The following is a 27812-nucleotide window of genomic DNA, read 5'->3' as shown; positions in this document are numbered from 1 at the left end:
TGCATCAAGTATTATAGTTATTTCTCAAAATATATGTTTTCTGCCATGAGAAATGCTACCGTGCTGTATATCGTCATTTTAGTTGGGTCGCGCACCGATAGATGTCGTTGTAAAGTTTATTTTTTTTCCCCTCCGTCTTAGTTACTCTTCTTAACTATGATCCTCGTGAGGAGGTGAGGTAAACATACTTCTTGACAGGAGACGGGTTGCGGGAAGAGTCAGTGGCCTTCTACACCGTGTCGAGGAAGAACTATACTCGCGAGTGTCCTATAAATGACCGATTTGTATATGTGTATTGAAGTAGGTAGTGTACAGAGAGCAGCGACTCCCATGAGCAGTGGATTTTGTCAGAGCAGAGCCGTCAAAGCCGCCATGAACAGGTAATAGTTCAGGGTATTTTTTCCGAGCAAAGTGCATTCTGTTTCGAAAGTGAATTGCAGTTGATTGAAAAGCTTCTTTATCCTAAGTGTTAATCTTTCTACATTCCTTTCAGTGGCCGAGGGGTAGTGAATGATGATAAAGGAATGTATTACATTACCTAACTATTGATGAAGTGCTCAATATTCAATAAATGTGCCGGGAAAATAATAGAACCCACATTCCAATTCATTATTATCATGTTATGATTAAATTCTGAAGGAAATCTCTTTTATGCTGTAAATTGGTATGCAATACATACTCTAGGTACTTTTGGGCCTAGAAATATTATTCTCCGAATAAAATTAACGCAATAAGAGAGCTTGTTCTCTCAGAGATTAATATGATATCCTATAGCATGTTGCCTAGGGCCAACGACTACGAATAATCCAAAATATTTAAATGTACGATAATGTCTTAGGCCGAACGGAAGTGAATTTTTAAACGCATAATGGCGACAGTGCTTGTTAACTCAACCAGTGACCAGACAAAAAGATTAACCCAGGATCTAATTTCACAGAGAATATGATAAGGTTATAAAAACTCAATTTCTTTGAAGACAATGGCCAGAAATCAAGGTGCTAGAGAAAGGTATATATCTCATCAAATACTTTTCCTCTCAAAGTTTGAGAATCTTATGATTAAGGGTTTCTTTACCTAAGATATGAGGAGTAACATTTTAGATATTCCTTTGGGCCGGTATGTAAGAAACGATTATGAAATAGATATGCAATCATCACAAAACATAATAATGGAAGTTGATAACTTCAAAATAACGTTTGGACTTCAGAAAATCATTTAGCATGACATGTTATAGGTATACTGAATTTTCAAGAAAATCTCATTTTTATGTGAAGAGAACTGGCCAAAAATACAAGTATTTTTCAGGCAACTTAAAGAAATGTTTCAGTGCTGCAAAGTGATATAATGAAGGCTTATTTTTAACCTGAAATATCCTCCCAAGTTCATTCAAAATGCCTTCTAGGACCGACAGGGAATGAGTGATAACTACATGTATTAGATACATGAATACTAGCAGGTTCTCAGTAATACAACTATAATCAGTTGGAAATCATCATTCAGAGCCTTCATTGTACTTTTATCACGATAGATACTATGAGTTATAATGAGATTTCATAGGCAATCTATGGTATGAACTGACTAGAAACAAAGATATAAGTAATACTTCAGGGTAAGTTTTAGGCCCCCCAAAAAAAAGTTATATTTCATATTTCAAAGATATTTCTTGAAAGGATTTTATTGACCTTAAATGTTATAATATAATTTATTTAGAATGTCAGCCTTGTGCCAAATGGCAGAGAAAGGTTTCAGATGTATTATGATAAGTAATCATTCGAACAGCAATAGATTACTGCAAGATGTATTACACTGCTGATAACTAAAGTGCTCCACACAACACAACATACACCTACCATGTTATTATTCTGCAACAGATATATAACATGGTACGTTTTTGAAACAGATCAGAGTTTTGAAAGAGAAACACACAGAAATCTAGGCACCAATTAAAGATATTTTTTCCAACTTAAAACTTCTCTTCTTTTCAGAATTGGAAATATGCAGTTAACTGTTACCTTACTTGGATGAAGGTAAGTTTTGGCGACTTTCTTGTTCTCTATCTAGATAAATCTCTCATTTGACCATAATTATTGAATTTGATCACTTGCCAATCACTTGCCAGGTAACGAATGACCATAAATATTGAATTTGATCACTTGCCAGGTAACGAATTATCATGAAATGAGCGTATGCACTGACCTTAAGGACTAGAGATCAGCGTTATCAATACAGGTGAATTCTTCAGATACGAACGAGATAGCAAGGGCCTGCATTATGAGTAAATTCAATATAGGCCATAAGATAGGATTTCTACAGTTGCATTGGCCTCCATGTAGGTCGTTGGCCGTTTAATCCAACCCAAACAATCGCCCAGTAAGAGAGATCGTGTATTATTGAACGCGCCTGACGAAGGTGTTCGGGTTTATTCAGTTGAATGGCTATGATTGGACGCTGACGGTCTTAATGACGCCACCTGTTGGAAGCTCAAATATTTAGCCAAAATCACCGATCGTGCGAAGCAACAGTCAACCAATTACCACTTACTTAAGCACGTACTAACGGTGAAGCATTTGTTCCCTGGCGTAGAAGAAGCTTAATGGAGCGAATGCTTCAAACAGACGTCATAGAGAGTAGAAAGCTAGGCGAACCGAATTACTGCTCAGCCAGTGGCAACACCACCACGAACAAGCAACGGTTCCGGTAATGCTATTTAATACTTTCGCTGAGAGTTTGTGAGCCAGTCTGATGCCTCATTATAGAGTTTCAAAAAGCTGAAGTATACTATAACTTTCGTAGTATATTTAGGTAGAATTATGATATATGTGTATATGTTCCTATGAGTCCACGGGGAAAATGAAACACGAAAAGTTCCCAAGTGCACTTTCGTTTAATAATCACATCATCAGGGGAGACACAAGAGAGAAATATAACAGTCAGTTGATATACATTTGGTAAACAAATGGCGTCGTAGTTTCGTCTCTTCGATGTTTATCAAGTGACTGTTATATTTCTCTCTTGTGTCTACCCTGATGATGTGATTCTTACACGAAAGTGCACTTGGGGACTTTTCGTGTTTCATTTTCCCCGTGGATTCAAAGGAATATCTTTATCACGCGCAAAGTTGTGATTCTTTCAAATTTGTATATATGTGTGTGTGTGTGTGTGTGTGTGTGTGTGTGTGGTTTTGGTATCGTAAGTTTTCGTTACGGAGTAAAAACAGGACCATTGTTGTAACTTGTTCCTGAAAAGAATTACTCTTGATATATATATATATATATATATATATATATATATATATATATATATATATATATATATATATATATATATATAACGCATAGTACATGATTTATGTTCGCAATATTAGAGAAAAAGATTTGTTTTGAAAGTTTTCTCTTGAAACTCCTGTAGTTATGGAAGACTCATATCATTTTTGTTACCTAAAGTTTATATTATATTATATATCGCTGTAACCCACATGATATTACATCTCTAGAGTCATTTTTATCAGCACAAATTGTAGGACAGCTTTGGTATATTTCTTTCAGTCACTTAGAGGCAAAGTGCCAACGATCCGATTATATATATATATATATTTTTCTTCCACCCCCCCCCCTTTTCCCCCCCAGCGAAGTATTGGGTACTGAGGCAAGCTTTGATAAGAGCCCCATTAAAATTCCATGAATAAATACATCAGTCGACAGTGAATTACGGGGGAGAAACCAGAGGATCACTGATTTATATGTATTATTTTTTTTTTTATCGCGAAATATAAATGAATTGATGTGTTGACTGACTCTCTCTCTCTCTCTCTCTCTCTCTCTATATATATATATATATATATATATATATATATATATATATATATATATAGTTTATATTTATTATTGGGTAGCCGAAAGGAATCGTGTGAACGGCCAATAATTTCCATTAACCAGGTCCAGCGCCCCTCGTTACGTATCATTTACTGCTGTGTTTTATTCATGGAATTTTAATGGCGTTGCTATCGGGGTTCACGTCGTTTAATATTCGAAATTTGGTAGATTAAAACATAAACAGGCGGGGCGTGCGTACGTTCGCGTATCTAAATACATTTAAATGTTATTTCTGTTGCTTGGCAGACCGATTGCTATGGAATATATACATATTCGCTTCACCGTTTGCACGCGAGTGGTTTTCTTCAAATTCACTAAAATGGGAATGACTGTGTGGTCTTAGAATCTTTATAATGTATAGAAAGTATTAAAGATAATTAGGTTGGTGAATATGGAGTTTTGATGTTGACGGCCTTCATATAACCCCGGCAAAGAGGATAAGGCTTAAAGCCTATGTCCAACCGAGCAATCAGCCATCGTTCAAACCTTGGAGAGACTTTGTGTGAACTGACAACGCGTTTAGACATCGAAAAATCTCTGACCACCTGGAGGTTTTTAAAAGACTTTTCAACGGGTCTTCATAACTTATTCTTGACAGCCTTTATTGATCGTAGCTTTAGATAAGCCTCAGTAGAGCCAAGCAATTAGTCGCCTCATTTCTGCACGCTGTATTATGATGACGCATGTTTCATATTCCAGCTCAGTGACTTTGAGCTCATAACAGATGGTGGTCAGTCCAACAACAGGCACATGTGTACATAATGTTCGCGAGCATTTTTTATTAAGTCAGAATTTTGGTATTATTTTTTCATATTTAGATTTTCTCATGGTTTCTTGAATTACAACATTCTTGCTTATGAATTGGGAGTGTTTTTTTATCTATATTTTGTGTACCTCTAACTAACTGCATTCTTATTTACATTAATGTGATTTTTCAAATTTGTTCAAACTTACATATATGTATGTAGACTTATGTATCTGTATCTCTGTGTGCGTATGTTTATGTATGTGAGTGTGTATATGAATTTCGTACACAGTAAATATATATTACTGTCAGTGCACAGTATTGAGAGCGAGGGAAGACAGAGTAAATAGACTGGTCGTTGCATGAATTATGTTATATCATTTGAATTTCGAGGTGACGGGTTTTTCCTTTTATCAAGTTTAGTAAGTAGTATGTGGCACAGAGTAGCACCATCTTATTATGTTGCTGTAATTCATACTTGCAGTAATGTAACTAAATGTTATTTGTGTTCTGAAACACTGGAGGATGATAACAACTTTTATTACATTTCGTGATATATTTCTATATATATATATATATGGTATGTGATACACTTGTTAATGATGATTAACTTGAAGTGATAGCGGAATAAGGAATTATGCATGCCAGTAAAAAATGCAAATTCGGGCTGAAATTTCTACTTTACTCGGCCATTATTCTTATAGTGAACTGCATTATGCAAAGGGTCATATTTACATATAATATAGCTCCCTCTGGGCTCTAATATGTCCCTCAGGTAGCTGAGAGCCAAACTTACTCTGGAAGTTCATTGATGTTTTTGGTCATATTGTCCAAATGATACATAATGTTGTGTCTTTGCCTCTTTGACCGGTTTCTGTTGGTGTGAAGTGGCGCATCCTTGGGCACGTACTCGTAATGGAGATAAAGTCCCGTATTACAATGAGTTCGTATGAAAAGAAAAACTTATTCATAGATGAGGGGGACGCTGTGTTTTAAATCTGTGTATGCATCTTAACCAATTTACCCACGTGTAGCTGGTACGTCGCTTTTCCGAGGTTATCCTCGGCGAGGGGGCGTATTCATCTTCTCCAGTTCGTCGAGGTGGGTGAGGTCCTCCTCAAGGGCATCCATAAGCCCTTCCTTGAACACCTCCTCCTCGGCAGCTTGGATTATCAGCCGCTCCTGAAGGGGGAAGTTTCTTTGAAGAACTCACTCACAGATTCTCATGAACACTATTGTTCTGTGTTTATAACTACGGTGCATAAAGTTATTGCTGTAATCACTAGTTTGAACCGCTTAGGTCAAGGTTTCCTGTGTCCCCCCCCCCCCCCCCTTTCCTACCCCTTGGTCAAGGCACGTGCTGTAATTGTCCAATTGCGTCTTTAGCCACGCTCGCTAGTGACCAAATGAATGGCGCTGGTGGGCCAGACGACCCCAGTTGACCGTGATGGTAAAGGGGAGATAAGTCAAAGTGGAGAGCGCCTTGACCTCGTGTTTAGCGTAGGGCGAGACAAGACCTGCTCCTCTCCTCTCCTCTCCTTCCCCCCCAGAGACCCACCTCCCTCCCCCGCCCCACACCCCCACCTCGCTCCCCTCATCAGGATGTTATATAAACTTTTGATGGAATGGTTCGCAATTCTCTGTTCGTTTCCTTTCCTCCCGTTCTCTCATGTCTGCGACTTCCGTTCGTACGTAAAGCATACCTGAAGATGTTTGAGGGCGACGTTCTTGTGGAGGGCGTTCTCCTGCAGGTTCCTGTGGTAGTGGAAGACCAACACCTCCCACGGCAGCTCGGACAGGATCTTCTTCTCCGTCAGGTTATCTGTCCAGTTCTCCCCCTGCGTCAGGGGAAAAAAAATCGACTTCGTTTATGCTCTACAGATTAAACAAACCCCAGTCTTGCTAATTGTGTATGACTGACAACTTGAATGTTGTGTAGATAAGAAATACAGTCATACACTCTCCAAAATACATGAAAGGGAAGAAAATATATATATATTCACCTGGATTAGCTGGCGAACATATTACACATAAGAAGTTAAGAATGGAAATGGAGAACTTCAACCCTTGTATAAAATCTGAGTTCATATCGTCCCAGTTCGTCTCAAATCTGTTCTTGTGTTTTGTATGTGTATTTCGCGAGAGCCTACCACTTTGAACGTTTTTTAAGAGGGGATTTAACATATTTTTAAGACTGGAACGAATTTTCAAGACAAGATTTAATGTATTTTTAAGAAAGGATATAAACAAGAACTCATACTCACTGTTAATGCTCGAGTTGGTGTTTTTTCTTCGTACTAACACTGACTCTAATCCCTCGAGCGGGGCAATACCACCCTTGGTCGAGTCAAAGGTCAGGTCATGATACCCATTCGTCTTCAAGAACTAACCGTACCACACAAGTACATGGTATCGTGCACAGGCCAGTTTATAAGTACCTGCGAGTTATTTGAAATGATGCAGACCTACAAGACACATTATTCTCCCGTGGCTTGACACACAGACACTGGTCACCAGTGGCGTACCGCAGGGAGTCTGTCCTGGCACCACTGCTATTTCATCTCCATGAACGACTCGCCTGTGGTATTTAGACTCAAACATGAGCATGTCTTCGGATGATAATACCGTAGGTCATGAGGGAAGTAGAAGGCGAGGTGGATGGCACCCTCACACAAGGTGACCTAGACAAATTCATAGTTGGTCAAATCCATGATTGATGAAATTCAGCTCCGATTTGTTGCAGACTGATGAGAATGGGACGTTGCGAAAGAAGATCTCTCGACGAATATTATTTCCTGTACGTTCATGCACTCCACAGATACGGTGCAGAGAAGCCCATAGAAAATATACACACAAATCTTTACCATAAAGTAAGATTTCAGACGCCCTTGAAAATCCTATAAATTTTACATGCACCAAGAGGCAAGTTCACCTACCTCAAGAACCTGGGATGTGAGAGCCTCCTTGACCACAGGCTCGAGGACGAGCTGTTCCTCCTTCTCCTTGAGCTTGAGGTACTCCTCGCGTGGGAGGGAGCGACCCATGTCGTACAGGAGCGACCACACGGTGAGGTACACCAGGTGCTGGACTTCGGGCATGAGGATCACCTCCTCCGCCACACCCACCAGGTTCCTGTCGGTGTCCTCCTGAAGGAGACCAAGTCGAAGTCAGTTCGAAGTTACCGTAATCTTGGGTTAAAATCAGACGCGTGTGGTGTTTAGTGTATTTCCCTGAGTTTTGCTTCTCTAGATTGATTTTCCGTATTATTATAATGACTCTTTTATCATAATGGGGTTTAAAAGCGGATTGACATCCATAATCGAGGTTGAGAATAAAAATTATGGTTGTAATCAAGGTAAAAGCTGAGATTGTCGATTGAAATGAAATTTGAGTGTCATAAATGTTCAAAAATAAATAAATCTGCCATCGCATCATTAGCCAGACGTGTATAGCAGTCACTTATTCAGTTTCACCAGACCTGCTTTGCTTCGCATGTCGGATTTTGATAGTATCCTATCCCATCCCATGCTATGCCCAACTGACCACCATAAACCTCTTCAATTCCATTCCACTGACGTAAAACATTTTGAATATATTTCCCCATATGCTGTAGGGTAGCCTATAATAACAAGCAGTTGACTTATTCATGTATATGACTGAGTGAAAAGTGACTATCTATTTGCAGTAAACCCTATGGCCTAGCTAAATTATGTCCACCCTCACATCTTGCACCTAACCTAATACCTGTTTCTTCTTCGTTTTCTCTACATCAAAATGATGCTAACCATCCTCCTAATGCAATCGAATTTCTCTTCCATATTAATTAGATTTCCTTTACTGTGGACTGACCTCATATTTGCTCTCCTCCAGGACGATGGAAGCGGTGGCTACGATTTCCTCCCTGATGGTGTCGTTGACGAGGTCCCCCAACAGCAGGTTCTGCAGCCGAGTGTCACGTTTGAACGTCTGTCGAGAAGATAATCACAGAGACGATCGACGACGGTGAGGGAGTTTATTGATTAATGTATTTCGTGTCTGTTAAGATTGTCGGGGAAGTGCTAGAAATCCTTGGCTAGATTAGGTTAAAGTAACAAACTTAACAAACATTAGGTTAGATGTGTATTCTAACCCAACCTAACCACCTAACCAACCTAACTAATATTGGGTAAGAATTGTAGTCTAATCCGTTATAACCAGCTGACTTTTAAGCATAATAGATAAAGGTTAATATATACGTTTTTAAGAGACATTTGATTATAAAAGACGTTCCCTTATACTGTAAGGCAAGTCCTGATAAATACCCAAGTCTTGAAAAAATTAACGAGTTTAAGACGTGTACTCACTCGTCACGGGTGAAAAGTATTTCCAGTAGAATTTCATGGCTAGATTGTCCTCATTTTAAGGCCAAAACACATCAAACGCAGTTGAATTTACGCAATTTGCCATACGTTACGAATCAAAGAAATTAGGTTACTCACCCCGTAGTATAGCGCGTTTTCTGTAGAAGCTTCATGATTAACAGAAAATGTATTTAGTATAACTTGTCTATTATGATACTCCAGTTGATGTTCCTCTATTATCAGGGTAATATACTGAATAAGAAAATTCAGATACTGTAGATAACCGAAGTACTTTATGTCCCGCTTACTTCTTATTATGTCCTATTACTTATCGAAGACAGGAGATTTGCATTCGCCATTAAACAGCAAATGCGAAAATTCTAAAGGCAAATTTGTGAACATCAGTACCTCAGTTCTCGTCCAATCGAAGTAGAATTAATGTTTTCATATTACGTACACACTTTTTACACAACACACACACACACACACATACGCTTAAAAGAGCCCACTACACCACAGGTACACACGGGCCGCTCTGTGCCGGTAATGGCACCCGAGAGAGAATGACATCTGACTTGTGCTAGTAATGCCATACACCCGAGAACGGGCTGAAAGCTCATGGTGACCTCACCCTTCCCTCACACTGACACTCTATACCGACCTCATCCTAGCCTTAACACTGACCTCGGCTTGGACCTGGAGTTGTCGCTTCTCGTCCACCTTCCAGGGGACTTCGGTCAGGGCTGGAAGCGTCACCTCACCAGACACGTAGTAGGGCAGCGGGTGCTCCTCCTTGCTCTCTAACGCCGGCAGCAGCACCACCCTGACGGAGGACCACCTCCGTCACACACTTCTTAAGGGAGGCTTGGGGGTCGTGTTTCTCTGGGGAGGATTGGGTCACTACATCTCTGGGGAGGAGTAGGTTCGTGCGTATATGGGGAGGAGATTCATACTTCTTTAAGGAAGACGTGGAACCTTTCTGGGGAGGACTGAAATCGTTCTCCTCAGGGGATAAATAGAATCGTACGTCTCTGCGACCTGTGATCATATTTCTCTGGGGATGACCGGATCACATCTATGGGGAGGAGAAAACTAGGGACATACCTCTCTTGGGGACAGACTATGGGGTCAAATGATCGTAAACCTCTATGAAGAAAATGGTTGTATCATATCTCTCAGGGGAAAAGAAGGAAAAGGAATGGTTCCCCCTCCCCAGAGAAGGCATCTCGGGGGGTCGGACTTACTTCTCCGTGAGGGGCGGGGCCGAGCGGTGCTTATCCTGCAGTCTGAGGTAGTTGGCCCCGCGCAGATCACGTGGTGAGGTGTTCCTCAGGTGGTCGTGCGTGGCTGGCATGTCCAGCCTGCAGCAGGGAACAGAGTGGCGTGGGTCGTCAAGGGTTTAGTGTCCTACGTAACTCGGATAATCATCATATGGTCCTCTCATTATTTGATACATTATTATTATTATTATTGTTATTATTATTATTGATATTATTATTATTATTATTATTATTAATATTATTATTATTATTACTATTATCATTATTATATTATTATTATTATTATTATCCAATTTTTTGGGGTAATGAAGCAATTCTTCACACTGTACACAACACACATGAGACAGCACCATGTAAAAGAGCGCAGTACACTACAGTTACACAGCGAGCCGCCCTGTGCCATTACACACACACACACACACACACACACTAACAGCATGACGGCTGATAACACATCTACGGGGGTCACCTTGAGCGGAACTGATGATGGACCTCTTCCTCTACACCAGGTGACGGGCCATTCCGTCTACACCAGGTGGCAGTAAGTGGCAATATTGCTTATTCATACGAGACCAATGCAGGCTGATCCATATCTGATCGTGTCTTGGAGTTTTAACCTACGTCCTGCCCTGGGAGTTCCTATCATCTTCCATGGGCCCACCCTGCAGCACCCAGGAAGGCGGCCACGTCCACCGGGCGGGGCCAAAAGTTTTAATGTGTAGGGATACTGTGTTTACGTCTGTGTGTGAGACAAATGAAAAGCAATGATGGGTCTTCTTTGCGACAGTTGCTTGGTGGGCATGGAGTGTCCTGAGATATGTTGTAACGGTGTTTTTTTTTTTTTTTTTTTTTTTTTGAGGTGTTTTAGGGATGGGCGATGTCCAGAACATAGACGAGAAATTGTGACTCGTACATGTCTAGGGAGTGTGGTTTCAGATGGGTGTATGACTAGTGGGGTGGTATTCTACTAGAGTGGGTTGGGAAGGCCCACTCGTTTAGTGCCCGTCGGTTTATTATGGTGCGTATGTGTTTTGTACGTGTTGTGTTCGGAATGGTTTCATGCTGGTGCAGAGAACCGAGTTCAAACTAATTCAGCACACACATTCTTCAGGTCCCTCAGGGGTGTTCAGGATTCGACTACACCTCTCTTTTACACTGTCATTCCCTACAGGATCAACTCTCCTCACACCGCACATTGTCATCAAGCATTTTATTCCAGACACATCCATCCTCTTCCGTTCTTTTTCGTGGAGTGTCCACAACTCGCAACCCACACACCACCGAAGAGACCAGTATACCTTCAAACATATCCTTGTTTGCCCTCAAAGGGAGTGGCCTCTCTTCTCACACTTTCCTCAATGCATTCAGGAACCTTTACCCCCTTACCCACACAATGACTCACTTTGGCTCTCATCTGCCAACAGAGCTGTGTCATCTGCAAATAGTAACTCATCCACCTCCCAGGCGCCTCCACCCTCAGCATACTGTAAACCAGCCCGTCTCTCTCTCTCCGAGACCCTTTCCTTTACCTCCCTCACCACCCCATCCATAATCAGCCACAGTGGAATTTATACCAGATCCTATATGCCCTGTGTTACAGTTTATTTCTAAACGACACAGGATGGTATTTAGAATGATCTCTAGGTCCACATGGCTGAAAAATAAAGCTGTGGATATCTTTCCTGACTTTTGACCGGAGGGACGGGCTTTAGGAGGTGAAGAATTTGGGAGCGATTTGTTTAGAGGGTTTTTGGGGGGGACAATAGTGTGAGAGGAAAAGATATGAGAAGGATAAAAGTTCCCTGGGATTCTACACAGTTGCCCCGCTGTCAATCAAGCACAAGAGAAAAGAGATTTATGGAAGACTAACCTGGGTAGTCGGCCCGTGGTAACAGATTTACGCGTCATTGCTACGGGAATAGGTTGTGCATAGGCTAAGCAGCCCGCTGCTATTACTGAGCCCTTACTGAGGCTCCTTCCTGCTGGTGTTGCCGCAGCTATTGGTACAGAGTCCTCACTTAAGGCTGCCTGTTGTTGTTACCGAGTGTTCGAGAACTTGATCTCCATATGATATGTTTGTCTTGTGGATCACATTTTCAGCGCATCACCATCGTCTCGTAGCTCTTAAATATTGTCGACCTTTGAAATATCGGAAGTTAGAAAAGACAATAAACAATACATTCGTATACAGTTGTTACAACAAATCTGTACGTAAGACACGCATTAAGATTCACCAGTCGGTCAGAGCCAAGTTTCTATCACAAGAAAAGCCTCTCCGTCTCGTGTAGAACACCCGGTTAATGTTGACAGGTTTCGTCAGAGTGAGCGTGAGCGAGGCTTCGGTGCGTGTGTTGTCCGGCCAGCAGCAGTGTCGTCAGGGAGATGGACAGCGATACGAAGCAGGTCGCCACCGCCCCTCACACACACACACACACACACACACACACACACACACCGGGTGACTTGCGAGTGATCCTTGCGCTCCCAACTCCTCTCTCTTCTTGTTTTCATTATTGGTTTTTTTTCTGATATTTAAGCCCACAGTTCGATATGTGTGAAAGAAAATGAGTGTATTCCCATGTTTTCTTACTCACTAGTGTGTCTGTACACGAATGCTATGCCGAATTTTGCGTCCGCTGAAGCGAATAGCCAAATCTAGTGTATAAGACTTAAACAGACCGTGTTGCTACGAGTTTATGTGAACGCCTTATGTGGTGTGGTGTTCGAGTGGACGCTGCTGTCCCCAGGTATATAATTGCTCCGGGAATTTATGGTTATCCGTACCACATGGTTCCAGCATTCAACACAGAAAAGGTTTTTCTCCACAAATGATTTTTTACTGAGCCTAATCTTCCCCGGCTTTTCACAGTAATTGTCTAACCCAAATATCCCATCACGCACAAAAAAAGTAAAATGAAAATCATGGAATTAAACGGAATGCGTTTGGATTGACCTGTTGCTAACATTTTTGTGTTTTCACGGCATTTATAATGTTGGGTTTTCACTGTCAATTTATTTCTCATTACAGTCACTGTGGCTCACTGATGAACGCATTTATCATTGGTAGTGTTTGTCAGTATATTTTAGAATATGTTGTTAAATATATGGTCACCATTCCTCTGATACTGACAGATTAAAGTTATCAAGCTGAAATGCACCTTAAATTTTGTAGTTAAGTTACATATTACTATAGAGTGCAGTGCTATGTTAGGAAATTGTATGTAATCTAAACTCGGTACAACGAAGGTACTCTAGCTTTGAACATCAATAAATGACGTTCAGAATACGTGGTTATCCAGCTGGAGATGAGAGGAAAAAAAGGGGATTGGAACTCATCACAGTAGATCGAGGAGTATTGGTCACGAGGAGCAACCGTAACCTCACTCAGTCACTTGTTAGTTGTTACTGTTGGGCGGAATCTTAGCAACGCGTGAGTTCGTTAGCTCTATATATTTATTAGTTCATTTTTGAATCGATAGAATTATGATGAGTCGTTTCCATTATGATACGTTTAAATGTGTTTCTTCCATAGTCGGTTCTGGATTCACTGTGATTATTAGGATATACGAGATGGCAGCTTTTTTTTTTTTTTTAAATGCAGTTGATTTAAACATGAAACGGCAATGTGGCACCATCGCTTTTGTTGGCTGGTTACCCAGGTTACCCAAGATGATTTCCAATGTCATTACGAAATCTTCTTATCAATATTTCGGTAATAATCTTGCCAAAAACTTTAGATAAGGTTTACTTGAATTTGAAATATTTAGTTCGGTTCTGTGTGGCTCGGGTTGGCGATATCTGTAAACTTTACTAAAACATGAAATTGATTCCCTCGTCTTTAACCTTGTACTAGCCAAGCTAAGGTTACGATTGGGAAGTTTAGGTAGTTTAGTATCGTATAATTAGAAGTCATGGATTATGGGTCATATATTTGCTTGTCCTTGGAAATATATAGCAAGTTATTTCGTACTGTGTTGGGAGTGGCAAAAGTCAAGGAATTAATTTTGAATTATCGATTAAGTTTTTGACTCGTATTGTTTTTGCCTTTGGTCTAAATATGTGTAACTTGTATGCCAAATATTTATATTCTTAATCATAAATCTGTAGTATCTCCGTCAGGCCCTATTAGACCTTTGACTTGACACATAATGGAACATCCATTTTAAAGGGTGTCATTACGTTGAATTTCTTCTGTTCCATTTTACATTTACATATACTTGTTTTTTTGTCATATCCAGACAAGATTGTATATGTGCATTTTCACACATTTCCGACTTCACCTTAGACCGGTCCTGGTTTTATGTATTTAACGATTGTTTGGTTATTTAGGCTTTAGGCCTATCGATTCACAGGGTTGATAAATTTCATTAAGGCCTTCGACTTCATATTATATCCCCGCTAGTCGAAAAAATCTCGGTTGAACTTCACCTTCAGGTGTTCAAAAACTCTCACTGCATACATGACCCTTCACGACTGACTGACACTAGTTTATACATATGGACCGTCTCGATTGGCTGGTTCCCCTAGTGCAACCAATCAGATTGACACAATATGCTGGATCATATAGTATTGAATTGGTTCGCACGACGCGAGACTTCATTCTGTGGTGTATATACATTTTCCACAATTTTTTCGTACCTGCGGTGAATGCTTGAACAGGTCCTGTCTCGATCACAAATTATATAAAGTATATGATAATTTATACAGTACTCATGGTGACTGATTACGACTCTGCATCCTAGTATGTATGTGTTCAAGGCAACTTCTTCTTGAGGAAGATCTCATTCCCTCCAACAGTTAGGGTGAACACCTAATTCTGGGCTAAATAACCACATACTTACATGTAAGTGTTTTAAATGATAATGGTGATATAGGATACCAGCTACGACTCCATAATTGTTACAGAGTCCAGCCATTTAGACTTCAACCTTGTCCCATATCCCTCTCCCTCTCTCTTCCTGTTTTGGCGTCACCCCCTCAAACTGAAATACACCTACTTCCCACTCCAGCGACAGGCGCTGTACCCCGAACACTGCATCGCTTACTGTAAGTACAGTTTCTCTCCCGTCCCAGAACTCTCATGACAGGTACAATATGTATAATGTTGTATGGGCTGTTGTGGGATATCTTGATAGATGAGCTGACGGTCGTAAATGCATCCAGTAGAATACATTCACGTGCTTTCGTTGTGAGGATAGACGTCCGTAGATCGGGCAGAGTGAATTATGATACAGGTAACTGTCACTCGTGATTAACTAGATAGTACCAGTACACCAGGGTTGGTAGATGACAGTCAGTATTACAGTTACGTGGCAAACCAGTTATTATGTGGAGCGGGGGAATTACTAACGGCTGGTCTACGGCTAGCCCCTTGACGGTTATACAAGCGACGATATTGTCAGCTGTCGCACAGCATGTATATACATACACACTTGTGGCACATCTCGTGGATAATAAAGTCACCCATATATTTTCCCATCTTCACGAATTTATATACCTCATCTCTGTTAGTCTTGCCTCTTTGTCAGTCAGTACCTTATAGTAGATATGGTCACATCGGTTGGCGGCCTGTTGTGTTTTTTTTCTCATGACTGTTTCTTCCCCAACAGCAACTTATCTCTGGCCTTTATTAATTCATTGACACAAATTAGCCTAGCTCGGCTGTGGGTCAAACACCCCCCCTTCTCTCCGTGTGTGCTCAGCGGTACAACCCTAATAACCTCGCGTGTCTGCTGGTCATCCTTGTTTGCTCTGTTGCTTGCTCTCAGTTTGTGTTTTACAATTAGACATATGTATAGGTTGAAAACTATACATAGCGTAGTGCTTTATACATAGCGTAGTGCTGTATGCATAGCGCATTGCTTAGCATGTCTATCACCATTGTATAATTATTTCTTGAAACATGGATCTGAATAACTTGTATTTTTTATTCCATTCTTCAGTGTCTTCTAGAATTTACATGAGGAACCTGTTTTATCAGTCCATTTGTTAAGCCAAAGTCAAGACTGCTTCTCTTAACCAAACCTTACCCTGTTAAACCAACATTTAAGTTAGTGTCGTAGTAATCAGCGTGTGAACTATGAGAATACAGGGACTGGTGTGACCTTCCCTTCACCAGCTAAGTACACGCTTATAGGTATTTGCGATCATGATTGTGTTTCATCATATCTGATCCTCTCTACTCACCTTAAGCCTAGCAGGTGAATTAATCGTGTCTGATTCTCTTTTGATACCTTAAGCCTAACATGTGAAATGATTGTCTCTGAGGCCAGTTACACCGATATGCGCGGATTGTATTGGGATTCAAAACATTTATCTCTTGTTGATTCCCTTTCGTATGGGAATCCAAGAACGTGATAAGGTTGGTGCATTGGATAAAGAGGCTGTTGAATACAGCATTGGTTTGTCATGTAGTCAGACTAGTGGTATCAGGAAGGAAGCAACTGATGTACTTGGAAGCAAGCAGACGAGGGCAAAAAGGCTTGATTCGATCCGTTCTCCCTCGTAATAATATGTGTCAAGTAGAACATGTGTATGGTGAAAGTAATAAGACCAGTAGGTTACAAGATGTTGTCTCTTCTAGAATATGAGTGTAGGGTATAATAGGTACTATTTACGTTTTGGTTTATCTGATGTTAATCATGTTCTTTGTAAAGTTTGTGGTCAGTAATGTGGACGTACAGTAGATTGCTTTGTTACATTGTGAAAAAAAAAAATGTATTTTTTTTAGGGATAGGTTGAAACACACCCTACACGAAAAGACATACTACTTAACTGACGATAGTAAAATGCCTAAAATTGCGAGGCATTACACACCTTGCATCTAGGATACGAAGTGATAGAAAGACTTTAAGCTTAAGTTACAAACCAGCTTTGTAACTAGTTCATAATTCAAGCTTGAAGTCTTTATTGGTGGGACATAACTTCAGCTTACAAGGCCTGACAAAGACCCTTTGTGACCTGACTGTAATCCTCATGCGTTACTCCTCACAAGGATGCAATATATAGTATCCACCGATAACGACAGAATCTAAATAGTAAGTTTATCCTCTTCTCTATTTCGTGTTTAAGATTACTTAGAATATTCATGGTTTGGTACTGCATTGTCAGGTCCAAACAAGCAATTGCTTCATGCGAACCATTCATGTTCCCATTGTATGGTTCGTTAATTTTCAGTATGGTGTATGAAGGCGTCGTCTCTCTTTCCCAATGTTTCCCAAATTTCATTTTCTGATTGGTGTGGTCTTAGTTTGAGAGCGTGTGTTGGAGGATTCTAGTGGTCGTAAAGTTACTGTAGATGCCGTTATTTTTAAATAAATTTGCCGTCAAATTAAATTTACTTGCTGGTTCTCTGACCAATGAAAAGTGTAGTAAATTTATACTTTTTTTTTGTCTGTATTTTCCATTTTCTTCATACGCATTAATTTCTCACACTTCCCTGACGGTTTTCCCGTTCAGCATGGCTCCTATGATATATCCTTCGTGTAATATAGTGTGTGACGTCATCTGCATATTACGACCAAATGGAGTGAGGCATTTCCCTAATATATAAGTCATGTCCATCGTTAAGTCTAGTACTTTACGTTGCCTTGGGGGAACACCAGCATGGTCAAAGTTTGAGCTCAAGGAAGTATTCATTTGGGTCTGTGCAGGCCAGCCAGTCCTTCCCCTCTAGAAAATTGCATAATACGTTCTTTCCCACCATCACGTCAGGGAAGTCCGTCCACTCGACTCACTTTGTGCTGAAGCCCATTATGCCAAAGCTAATATCATCAAGGGCTTCACTGACGTTCTTGGACATCAGTTGATAGGCTTTTATGGGCGAAATAAGGTACTATTTTTTTCTTTTTTTTCGTAACTGTCCCACAGTTGGTTACTCCTTTACGTCTGATTCCAAAGAGCCTCAATGCAAATGACATACATGGCTGATTGGTCCTTTGGGCTTTGGGCATATTGATATCAGTTGCATGGGGGGTGGAGGGGGAGGGTCAATACTGCTGCTACCCCACCTAACAAACACCCAGTGTCAAACTCATAAGGATGGCGACATGTAGGATCATAAAAAGGGGCTGAACATTTGCACAAGTTACTCAACCATGTTACGCAGCGTAGAACTCAACAACCCTTAAGTATTACTGGTGATTTAAACTGGCATTGAAACGGCAAGGAAGAGGGAAGTGCAAGGAGATTAGGCAAGATGCAGTACATGTAATGAGGCTAGGATTTGGGGGGGATTCCTCTCTCTCTCTCTCTCTCTCTCTCTCTCTCTCTCTGCTTTATTGAGATCTGTAGGAATTTTTCTAATCGTGTCTCACGAGACCTAACCTTAATCTTTCTAGACCGGATAGGACTAGTTAGGTATAGAGAACACATTGACTTATGTCGGTAATCTTTCACAAGTTGAACTGTGACCGACATCTTTTATCGTCATCTTAAGTGCTTAGCTTGCACATTTGTCGTGTGGTCCGTTACCATTTTGAAATAGATAAGCTGCCAATATTGTGTAGATCAAATGTACAAATTAGTCTCCCTACACATTCGATGAACGTATCCCGGTTGAAAAGAGAATGGAAGAACCTTCTTAGCCTCTTTGAGAACGGAGGCGTCTGACCCTTGAGTGAGTACGATAATAAAACCCATACAGGTCATGTCATAGGTCACACATTATGATACCCAAAGACGTAACCTTCGTGACGAAGGCTAAGCGAAGTGCCACTTCTTCACCGAAGTCAGTTGGCTTGACCTTAGAGGGGCAAAGCTTCCATCCACCCTACCCTGAAAAAGGCTTTTTACACTTCTCCCCTTTTACCCCATATCTGGGTCTTTTATCACCCCCGGAAAAAAATTAAATACTTGCAATTATATCAACAGGGTACTACTTTCACTATTTCTTAACAGAGAAATGTCTCCGGTGTGAGCCGTTAGGCAAATGTCTTCTCAAAACAGGGTCTCTATAATAACGCATCGTATTGTTTCCTAAGAATCGCCACGTATAGTCAAAACGATCCAACCCTTGATCAATACTGGAGTACGACCCATAATTACGGTAGAACGACCCTCAGACACAACGTTATGACCCTTGACCTTTAGCATTACAATTTCAACCTTTAGCATTACGTTATAACCTGTGACCCCGACCCCATACGGGTCGGGTCAAAAATCATCAGACCATTTACATACACATATATACCCAGGCGTCGCGCTACGGTGTTCGAAGGTCGACGCCACTCGTACTTCAGGGTTCTTTTACCATCGTGCTCAGCGGGTTCGTATGCAAATGAGATTACGGTGTGTACAACAGTAGATCACGGTCAAGTGTGAGCGGCCGACCTACATGTATGAGAAGTATGAGTCACGGCCAACTGGGTGGGTTCCCACAGGTCGGTCACTCCCTCCTCCTCCGCCTCCTCCTCCTTCCCTCTGCATCCGCCGCGCGCGCGCTGGCAGCCTAGCGACGAACGCCCGCCCTTACTGCAACCTTACTCCCCCACCCAACCCAACCACCGATACATGTACCTCCGGGAGGATTTGAACCTCCTGTTTATAAGTTTAGGGGAAATCTAACCACCTGTGTATAAATGCGGAGGACACTTACCACCTCTGTGTAAATGCGTGGAGGGAGGAGGGGGAAAAAATTTTAAATCATCCGTGTATGAACTCTAATGGACGTTAAGCACATGTGTATGAATTGCCGAAATCCACACCAAAAACAGGACAAGTAGAAGAAATACTCACCGGCTGCCCAAGCAAAATACCGACACTCAATCCCTGTACAACGAAACAAATCTAATACAATCCCACCTCAGTATGTACCAGCACTAGATACCCTCCCCTCCCATCGAGACCACTCCACAAGTAAACATCGAGCCGAAAATGGAATTAATGAGCGTACCCCTGACTCGCACGTCAGCAACACACCTGATAACATTTCCCTCCCTCCCACCACACCACCTGAACACACATTATTGAAGCAACATATACACTCCGAATCGCCCCGACAAGCAGTTGAAACTACAGTTCCTCCAGTTCAGTCTTAAACACTACCTTACCAGATATATTATACCCCTCTGAAACAACACTACCCAGACAAATAAGAGTTACACTTTACTGTTGCAATCTCCATAATAGGGGTTTCTGGAGGTGTATATATATATATATATATATATATATATATATATATATATATATATTCCAGGATAAGAGAAAAATTGTTGGCAGTTCAGGCAATTACAACATTAGGTAAAATTTCATACGTATGTATGTACTTCATATATATACCTCACCTTAAGGAAATTGCTTTGGTCACTTTCATATTGTTGTGAGGAAATTAAATTCTGTTACTGGTAAAGACCGGGTAGAGTGTGTGTGTGTGTGTGTGTGTGTGTGTGTGTGTGTGTCAGCGAACGTGACGGGAACACATTCAAATGCAATATTCATGCACTGAATGACCTTCAGAAGGATGATAGTGCTATTCTGGGTTGGGGAGGATGTGCATTACAGCACCCTCCACCACAGTTAACTTTACCATCACCATCACCACCATGCACCACCACCATCACCGACATAACACCATCACCCACATCGCTGGTCCGGGATGTCACGAAAGAAAGGTAATGTTACATTACCTTTCTTTCCGAGTGAGGGCGTGCGAAAGACATTGATGCAGAATAACTGACTTCTGTGTGTGTGTGTGTGTAAGCAAACATCGGCCACGACTTTCTTCCTGGAGGCTTTCGTACGTCTCGTGAGATTATCGTACCGCGACAACCGCCAGAGGCGAGCGGAACACAACTTGGGGAGTTATTGTGAGGACGTGAAATGCGATGCACGGGGAACCCCCCTTTGATCAAACACCTCTTAAACATGACCTTATCTGATGTGATAGTGGATGCACGGCATACATTTTCTTTGGATCCCCCCCCCCCCTCGTCTATATAGAGTTCGACCATCGTGATAAACATGTTGAGTTGACCTATAACTCTCTCTCTCTCTCTCTCTCTCTCTCTCTCTCTCTCTCTCTCTCTCTCTCTCTCTCTCTCTCTCTCTCTCTCTCTCTCTCTCAATCTGGACGTAGACCTCTACCTAAGGATATCATGTAATGGTGTCATCTCTGCAGTAAACTCGTGATGATGGCCTTTGAAGAAACTGTTCAAGACATTTTGAACTATCCGGCACACGTTCAGCATCACGTATAATCATAGACAATCACTCTGTATCACCGAAAACTTGTGTAGTAAAGATGAGACCAGAGCCAGACACCCCGACATTGTTACAGCCGCCAGGAATAGAATGGTATATATATATATATATATATATATATATATATATATATATATATATATATATATATATATGGCAGAACGTAATAAAGTGGTGTAAACTCAGTGATGTGCCATATGAGCACACGCTGCAATACCGTATAACATACCCCTTTATTACCGAAATTAGGTCTCATGGCCTCATCATACTGTACGAACTTCGTAAACATTTCACCGACATCGATGTATTGCTGTGCTGTTGTACTGTTTTACTACTGTACCCAGACTTTGCAGTCATATGAGCGTCTTTAGTACAAATGATTGCAATCGTAATGCAATATAACTTGCCTTGCATACTATTACACAGTTCATATACATGTATGCCAACCTTTGTGATTATGTAGATGCCACAAGTAATTGCGTGAGTCTGTGTAATAAATACCCGTGGGCCATTCAGCCATACAGTATGGCGGAGTAATTGACATATTCAGAAAAATGAAAGATTTTGTTGATCAAAACTCCCATGCGGAGAAGCTGTGTATGTATAATTACCAGTTTGTTCGGTTATGGGGACGGAGGCATTGACACGTGGAGGTCGCATCTCATGAATCATCTTTATCGTACTTCAGACTTCCGTATCCTTTCCGCATTTGGTGGTTCCCCGTTTGATCAAGTCATCCCTTACTCTTCTCTCTTCCATGACGGACACATTTAAGGCCTTGTTCTTTGATTGGTGTGTGTGTGTGTGTGTGTGTTCATTCGTACTCTGTATGCGTGCATTTACATTCTTTTTTATATCGGGAATAAAGACACCGACATCCAACACATTGTACTGATGGTTACATTATCTTTCAATAACCGTATTTAAAACAATCTCCACGTGAATATCCGTATGTTCGTCACGAGTGTCAAGTAATTTAACCAGTTGTAATTATATCAACAACCAGCAGTTAATGTAACAATACACCAACGCTTTCTAATCTGTCAAATCGTTGCTTTCAAACATTATCCATGAATTGAGTTCAGGAAACCGCCAATTACATTTTCATGCTCCAACTATTTCCATTATCATTTCTTCTCTATATGTTGTTATGATACATTTACGTAAGACACAGACCGAAGATAACAGTCTATAGATACTGGAGAACGAGACATTGTCTTGTTCTCGGTAGGAAACATTAGGTCGGGAGGAGGAGAACTTTAAGGTGGTGGCCACGATGTTTGACCTACTTACCCAGAGAGAAGCTGAGTTAGACAACCGTCGCTCGGGTGTTGATCCTCCGGCTGCCAGGACTTGTTCTGACCTCACAAATACCGTACACACACACACGCACACACACGATACATATTGTAATATTTCTTTAATACTGTATGAAGAGGGTTTCCTGTCCAATAATCTCTCTTAAAGGGAAATTAAATGACTGAATTCATCATTACCCGATGTCCAAACCTTTTTACTACGTACGTATTTTGAGTATGGCATTGATGCGGTGCCGGAGGAACAGGTAGAAGACATACGATATATCGGTGACTGTGTGCGTGATGGATTCTTAACGGTTGTGCTTTCTATTTTGATTTTTGTGGACGGAAACCGTGGAAAGCCAAGTGAAAGTTTGAACCGGTGGATGGCAACACCGGCGCTAGCGCACGTGTTTTTTTGCTTTTATCGAACAACGTTTTTCAGAATGTTTCGGTACAAGAAAACTATCTGTGCCCATTAAGATTAGGGTGTGTACAAAAATTACGTAGGCTGATGTAGTTAGGTAAGTTTTTGTCAATTTCGTGATTATTACTAATTAGAAGTGACCTTCTCCCTAAATGTATTCATGGGACAAACAAGGGTCCTAAAGTCGTTGATTAAATAGCGGATTTCCCTGTAGAGTTCGTTCCACCGCGAGAGGACTCGGCTTCGAGGCGCCGAGTCTCGGTCGTCACTCAGTGAGTGGATCCTGCAGGGTGAGGGATTGACTGCTGGCTCCTCCGTTCATTGCATCACTTGGAGAATACAATACAGTGTTAGTATCGTATAGTGTATTATGAACATAAACCACCACAGGGAGTGTATGTGTGTTTGACGTACCGTGTGGCAAACAGGTAAGACATTTGTAAAGAATCTTATTGGCTTTAGTTGGAACTTTAGTGGCTTCGTTACTCTATACGAAAAACATAACACATCACATGGCATGTGAATTTTTAAGAAGCAGGGAATTCTAATAGAACCACCCAGCTTTGTCCTCATTTTGAGTGGGGAAATGTTTATTTGTTACACACACGTTAGGGAAATGGTGAACATGCCTGAAAGATCTTTAGGAAGTTACCGTCAGGAACAGCCGAGGGAAAGCCACATCCTCTGACGTCCATTCTCTTGTTATGTGTTATGCACTGAAACCACAGCTCCCCATCCACAACCAGGCCCAAGAGACCTTTCCATGGTTTACTCCAGACGCTTCAACTGACTTGGTGGACATCTGCGGCACGTTGACCTCTGTATGTTTACATCTTTCCAGTTCACTCTATGCCTTACACGCCTTTCACCCCTCTATGCATGTTCAGGTCCTGATCGATCAAAATCTTTATTTCATCCTTCCAACTCCAGTTTAGTCTCATCCGCTCTCCTTATGCCCTCCACTTTTGACACAAAATCCTTGAGGTTAGGGAAGAAGGAACTGCAGCCTGTGTATATATTTCCCACAGTGTTGAAGGCGACGAAGAGCGGCGGAAGGGAGTAGGGTATTGGAAATCAGCCCTTTTGGTGGTATTGCTTTACAGTAGGAACAAAGGAAAGAGCTAAGGGAGGAATCCCCCCCCCCCCACCTTTGAAGCTGAGCCGTATGTTTCTGACGCTCACGCGGGAAATATCAGATGCATTAGTAGTAGTGGTAGTAGTAGCACGAGTATTAAACTCCACGATTCCCATCTCGGTGTTGCTGGGGCTTCTGCAGCTTTAAGAGTGCGCTGCACTCGGAAGGGAGAAGATGAATTCCCTTGAAGCAAGAAGTTCTTTTATAAGACTGTAGTGTTTCAGCTGACAGTGTTACAGCCTCCTTCAGAGGTTGCTTTTCACTCACTGTGTAACCTCAAGCAGTCTGATGTCATTTCTGGCGAGGCTGCGTGGTTGACGGTGCAGTTTCGTCAACGAACTTCTAACACTCCAAAGTAGTCCGCCTCCTTCTTGAGGTTTCACCGCCATATATTTTGCAGTATTACAGTACTGTAAATTGTCAGCAATAGACAAATTGACTTCCTGGGAAAGTTCGATGCTTTCATTGTTATTCTATGAGACATTACATTGTATATCGTACAAGAAAAAAATGTATTTTCGTTTGTAGTTCATTTTGCATCGTTACAAGATTTATATAGATCGATGACCATAGAGTGTTGTATTACAAGAGACTGTGTTCCACTCTGTTCTAGGTTAAGTTTGATGTGTTATGCTTCCGTAAACCTTTTCTGTTGGACAAGATCAAACAGAAGTGAAAACGGTGAATTTCTCTTTGTGCAGTGCTCGATCGAGGCACACGGAAGAGGGTTGAGGAGATGACGCTGCGCCCGGAGCTCTTAGTTGAGTAGTCTTGCAGGGGCGGGTAATGTTAGGAGGGGGGATAGAGGCCACGGTAAACACATCGGAGGGGGAGATAGAAAAGCTACAGGGATAGGAGATGGATGCTTGTGGTTTTTGGGAAGCGAAGTTAGTTTAGGGGGGGATATACGGAGATGGGATGAGTGTGGTATAGGGCCTATAGGAACGATAATTAAGAATAAGGAAAAGAGAGGGAGATAATGAATCTGCCAGCTGGAGAATAGATGAAGTACTCATGATGATGTAGCGTCTCACTGGTTTGTGTATTGTCAGCAGAGAGGGAGATGTAGCAGGTAGGGAGAGTAGTTATAATAATGTGTGCTCTTGTTAAACAGGATATACGTCTCAGAAATGGAGCGAACAAGGAGAACGGTAACACCAAATTGGAGTGGGAAAAGAAGTCTAAAGCTTGGAAGGAAAGGGGCTTCATTGTGATGTAGGTAGATATATCTTTGTAGATTATTTCTTGTTATAGTGAAATTTCTTGAGGATTGGAAGTTTGCAAGTGTAACACCGAGATTTGAGAAAAAGATATTGAGGTCGTGCCTGGACATGATATCCCTCGGATTGACGTCCACAGATGGTCGACCTGGAAACAATCGTTCGAGGCGAGATTTTGAATATTGTAGGGAATTGCCATTTAATCATCTAAGCGTGGTTTGCGACTAAGTTGTTCATGTCTGAGTGACCAGTCTGCTTAATTTCCATTCGTGGTATGATTATGATGTACATAAAAAGGTAAAGCAGATGTTGACGTCATCAATTTCGATGATTACTAGAAAGCGCTCGATAATTTACCGCATCAGAGGTTCATTAACTAAAGTTATTACGTGCTATCAATGGAATAGCTTTATCATTACCATATACGACACGATGTTATTGAAGGGATTGTACTTGGGTAGTTACAAATACTGATTGACGCTGTAAACAAGGAGTAATAGTTATCGGTAATACTTCAAGAATGGTGGTTAGACCTAACAATTGGTGATTAGTCTTAGAACATGTGATGACTTTGATAATCATTGGCTGCGTTGTAGGATATGAAGAAAAAAAAATCACGATACTGAACTTGAAGTTACCACTGAAATGGAGCGTCAACAGCTGCGAATTGACGTGGAAACTGATGGATTGGGTTAACAGTTGGCAAATGATTATATCCAATAGGGCAGAAACGTAATTTTTTTTTAATACTGGGGATATATATATCCGTAAATAGTGAATATGAGCGCGCACTACCATTGACATACTAACCTCCAACAGCCGGCTACATAGGTCCATATGTGTGCGGCTACATAGATCCATATGTATGTAGGCGGTTTGATTTTGATAATATTCGTGATCTATAGCTTGTTATCTATTTAGAAATGGATTTTTTTTTTTTTTTTAGCAGTTGAAGAAAAGTGGTCCAGAGAACAGCTTGTTTCGTACAAAAGTATACAGCTGTAGCTCTTAACATTGAATGCCAGTGAGAATACTGGCATTTAAGTGACTGAATTAGAATTATTCTCGAGAAATGTGGAGAGCCTAGGTTATATATTTCCTCTATAAGGCTCGTTAACGTATGAAATGGTTTAACTAGTTAAAGAGTAGTTGAAAGCAACGGTAGAGCTACGTTGCATACGTTTAAAGACGGTCATGACAAATCGCTTCAAGTCCCTTACTGATATGATTTGCGTCTCTTTATAAAGTTGACAGATAATTCTCAAGGCATGTTTCCTAACCAACATTCACCGCGTCATCTCAAAGACCCATTTGGCCTGTTGTTGTTTGCATTTTCTCTGTAGCTGCGTAGAAATCGGATCTGATTCCCATGGCCAGATTTTTTTTTCGTCATAAGCCTATTATAGGTCCTGTAGCTTGTGATGTGTGCATCTGGTTACGATGTTACCGGACTTCGCGTGCATGAAGTAATGCCGCGAGTGAAAAGTCACCTTCGGCGAAGCGGGGCTGGTAGAGTACGTACGGGTCGTGTCAAGGAACCTCTCGTTCCAAAGGGGTCCAGCATTTCCCTGCAAACGGAAGGAGCGCAGCTTCTGGAAAAGAGGATTCCTGGTTTAACACCAGGATCATCACTTCGAAAATGGTCTTGGGGTAATTACATATGGATAGTGCACAGTGTTTTGCTCATTTAATCATAGGGAATTCAGGGGAGCTGTTGTCTGTGCACAGAACATTTGCCATGTAGGTGTCTCAACACGTGCAGGTGTTCAGCAGGAAGTGTGTGTGTTTGATTATATCATGTCGACGCGACTGACTTTCAACTTATATTTAACGTAGGGTTGTTCGTTTCTCAAATGCCTCGTTTCACAACTCTGTGTTCCCTCTTCAACCTTGTATGTATGTACGATTTTTTTTTTTTACTCGTGTGTGGGCATAGGAACACACACACATACATACACACACACACACACACACACACACACACACACACACACCAGCCTAAGCTCGTGTGTGTCCGCTGATAGAAAAGTCGATGTGGCCAACGGTCAGAATTAATGCACACCTTGCCGGGGGAACCATGGAATACATTACTGTTGTGATGTGTCCAGATAAGCTAGACCCGACGGCTGCACACACACACACACACACACACACACACACGCACGCACACACACACACCGTATTTGCACACCTGCTGAATTGTGTGTAGAAAGTGCTAGAAACTTTGACTACTGCATAGGAGGTTGGTTACAGAAACTAAGATCGCCAGGTAGGAATAAAGTGGGGAAGAGTCCCT

At 41.4% G+C, this 27812-nt stretch overlaps 2 protein-coding genes across 4 annotated transcripts in view; one reads left to right on the top strand and one right to left on the bottom strand.

Moving 5' to 3' along the window:
• Window positions 1-220: 220 nt before the first annotated feature.
• The window catches only part of LOC139755623 (uncharacterized), a 39922-nt gene continuing 12330 nt past the window's right edge, over window positions 221-27812 (top strand). Inside the window, exons 1-3 of one of the 3 annotated variants that reach the window (XM_071674194.1) lie at window positions 221-380; window positions 1986-2027; window positions 8488-8619. The gene's annotated coding sequence lies outside the window, so the exon portion shown is untranslated. Of the gene's footprint in view, window positions 381-1985; window positions 2028-8487; window positions 8620-23392; window positions 23511-23570; window positions 23590-27812 lie in introns of those variants that run through there. The other 2 variants (XM_071674192.1, XM_071674195.1) reach the window with 2 other exon arrangements.
• On the bottom strand, window positions 5029-12588 carry LOC139755624 (uncharacterized). Its single transcript, XM_071674196.1, has 7 exons — window positions 12108-12588; window positions 10202-10318; window positions 9642-9780; window positions 8467-8583; window positions 7554-7763; window positions 6321-6455; window positions 5029-5799 (listed from the first exon to the last, which is right to left on the bottom strand). Exons 1-7 carry the CDS (start codon window positions 12143-12145, stop codon window positions 5674-5676), a joined length of 882 nt encoding a protein of 293 aa, XP_071530297.1. The 5' UTR covers window positions 12146-12588; the 3' UTR covers window positions 5029-5673.

Source organism: Panulirus ornatus, chromosome 19, assembly GCF_036320965.1.
Source record: "Panulirus ornatus isolate Po-2019 chromosome 19, ASM3632096v1, whole genome shotgun sequence".
Classification (NCBI taxonomy): Eukaryota; Metazoa; Arthropoda; class Malacostraca; order Decapoda; family Palinuridae; genus Panulirus; species Panulirus ornatus.
Note: the sequence above shows the minus strand (reverse complement) of the source record. Positions and strands in the feature narration are given on the sequence as shown.

What these genes read in the sequence shown, in the direction of transcription:
- LOC139755624 (XM_071674196.1), bottom strand. Translation starts at nt 12,145, where the DNA reads ATGACGCGTAAATCTGTTACCACGGGCCGACTACCCAG. An exon ending in TGGAGGAGAGCAAATATGAG is followed by an intron (nt 7,764 to 8,466) that starts GTCAGTCCACAG and finishes GGTCTCCTTCAG; the next exon opens with GAGGACACCGACAGGAACCT. An exon ending in TCACATCCCAGGTTCTTGAG is followed by an intron (nt 6,456 to 7,553) that starts GTAGGTGAACTT and finishes CCCCTGACGCAG; the next exon opens with GGGGAGAACTGGACAGATAA.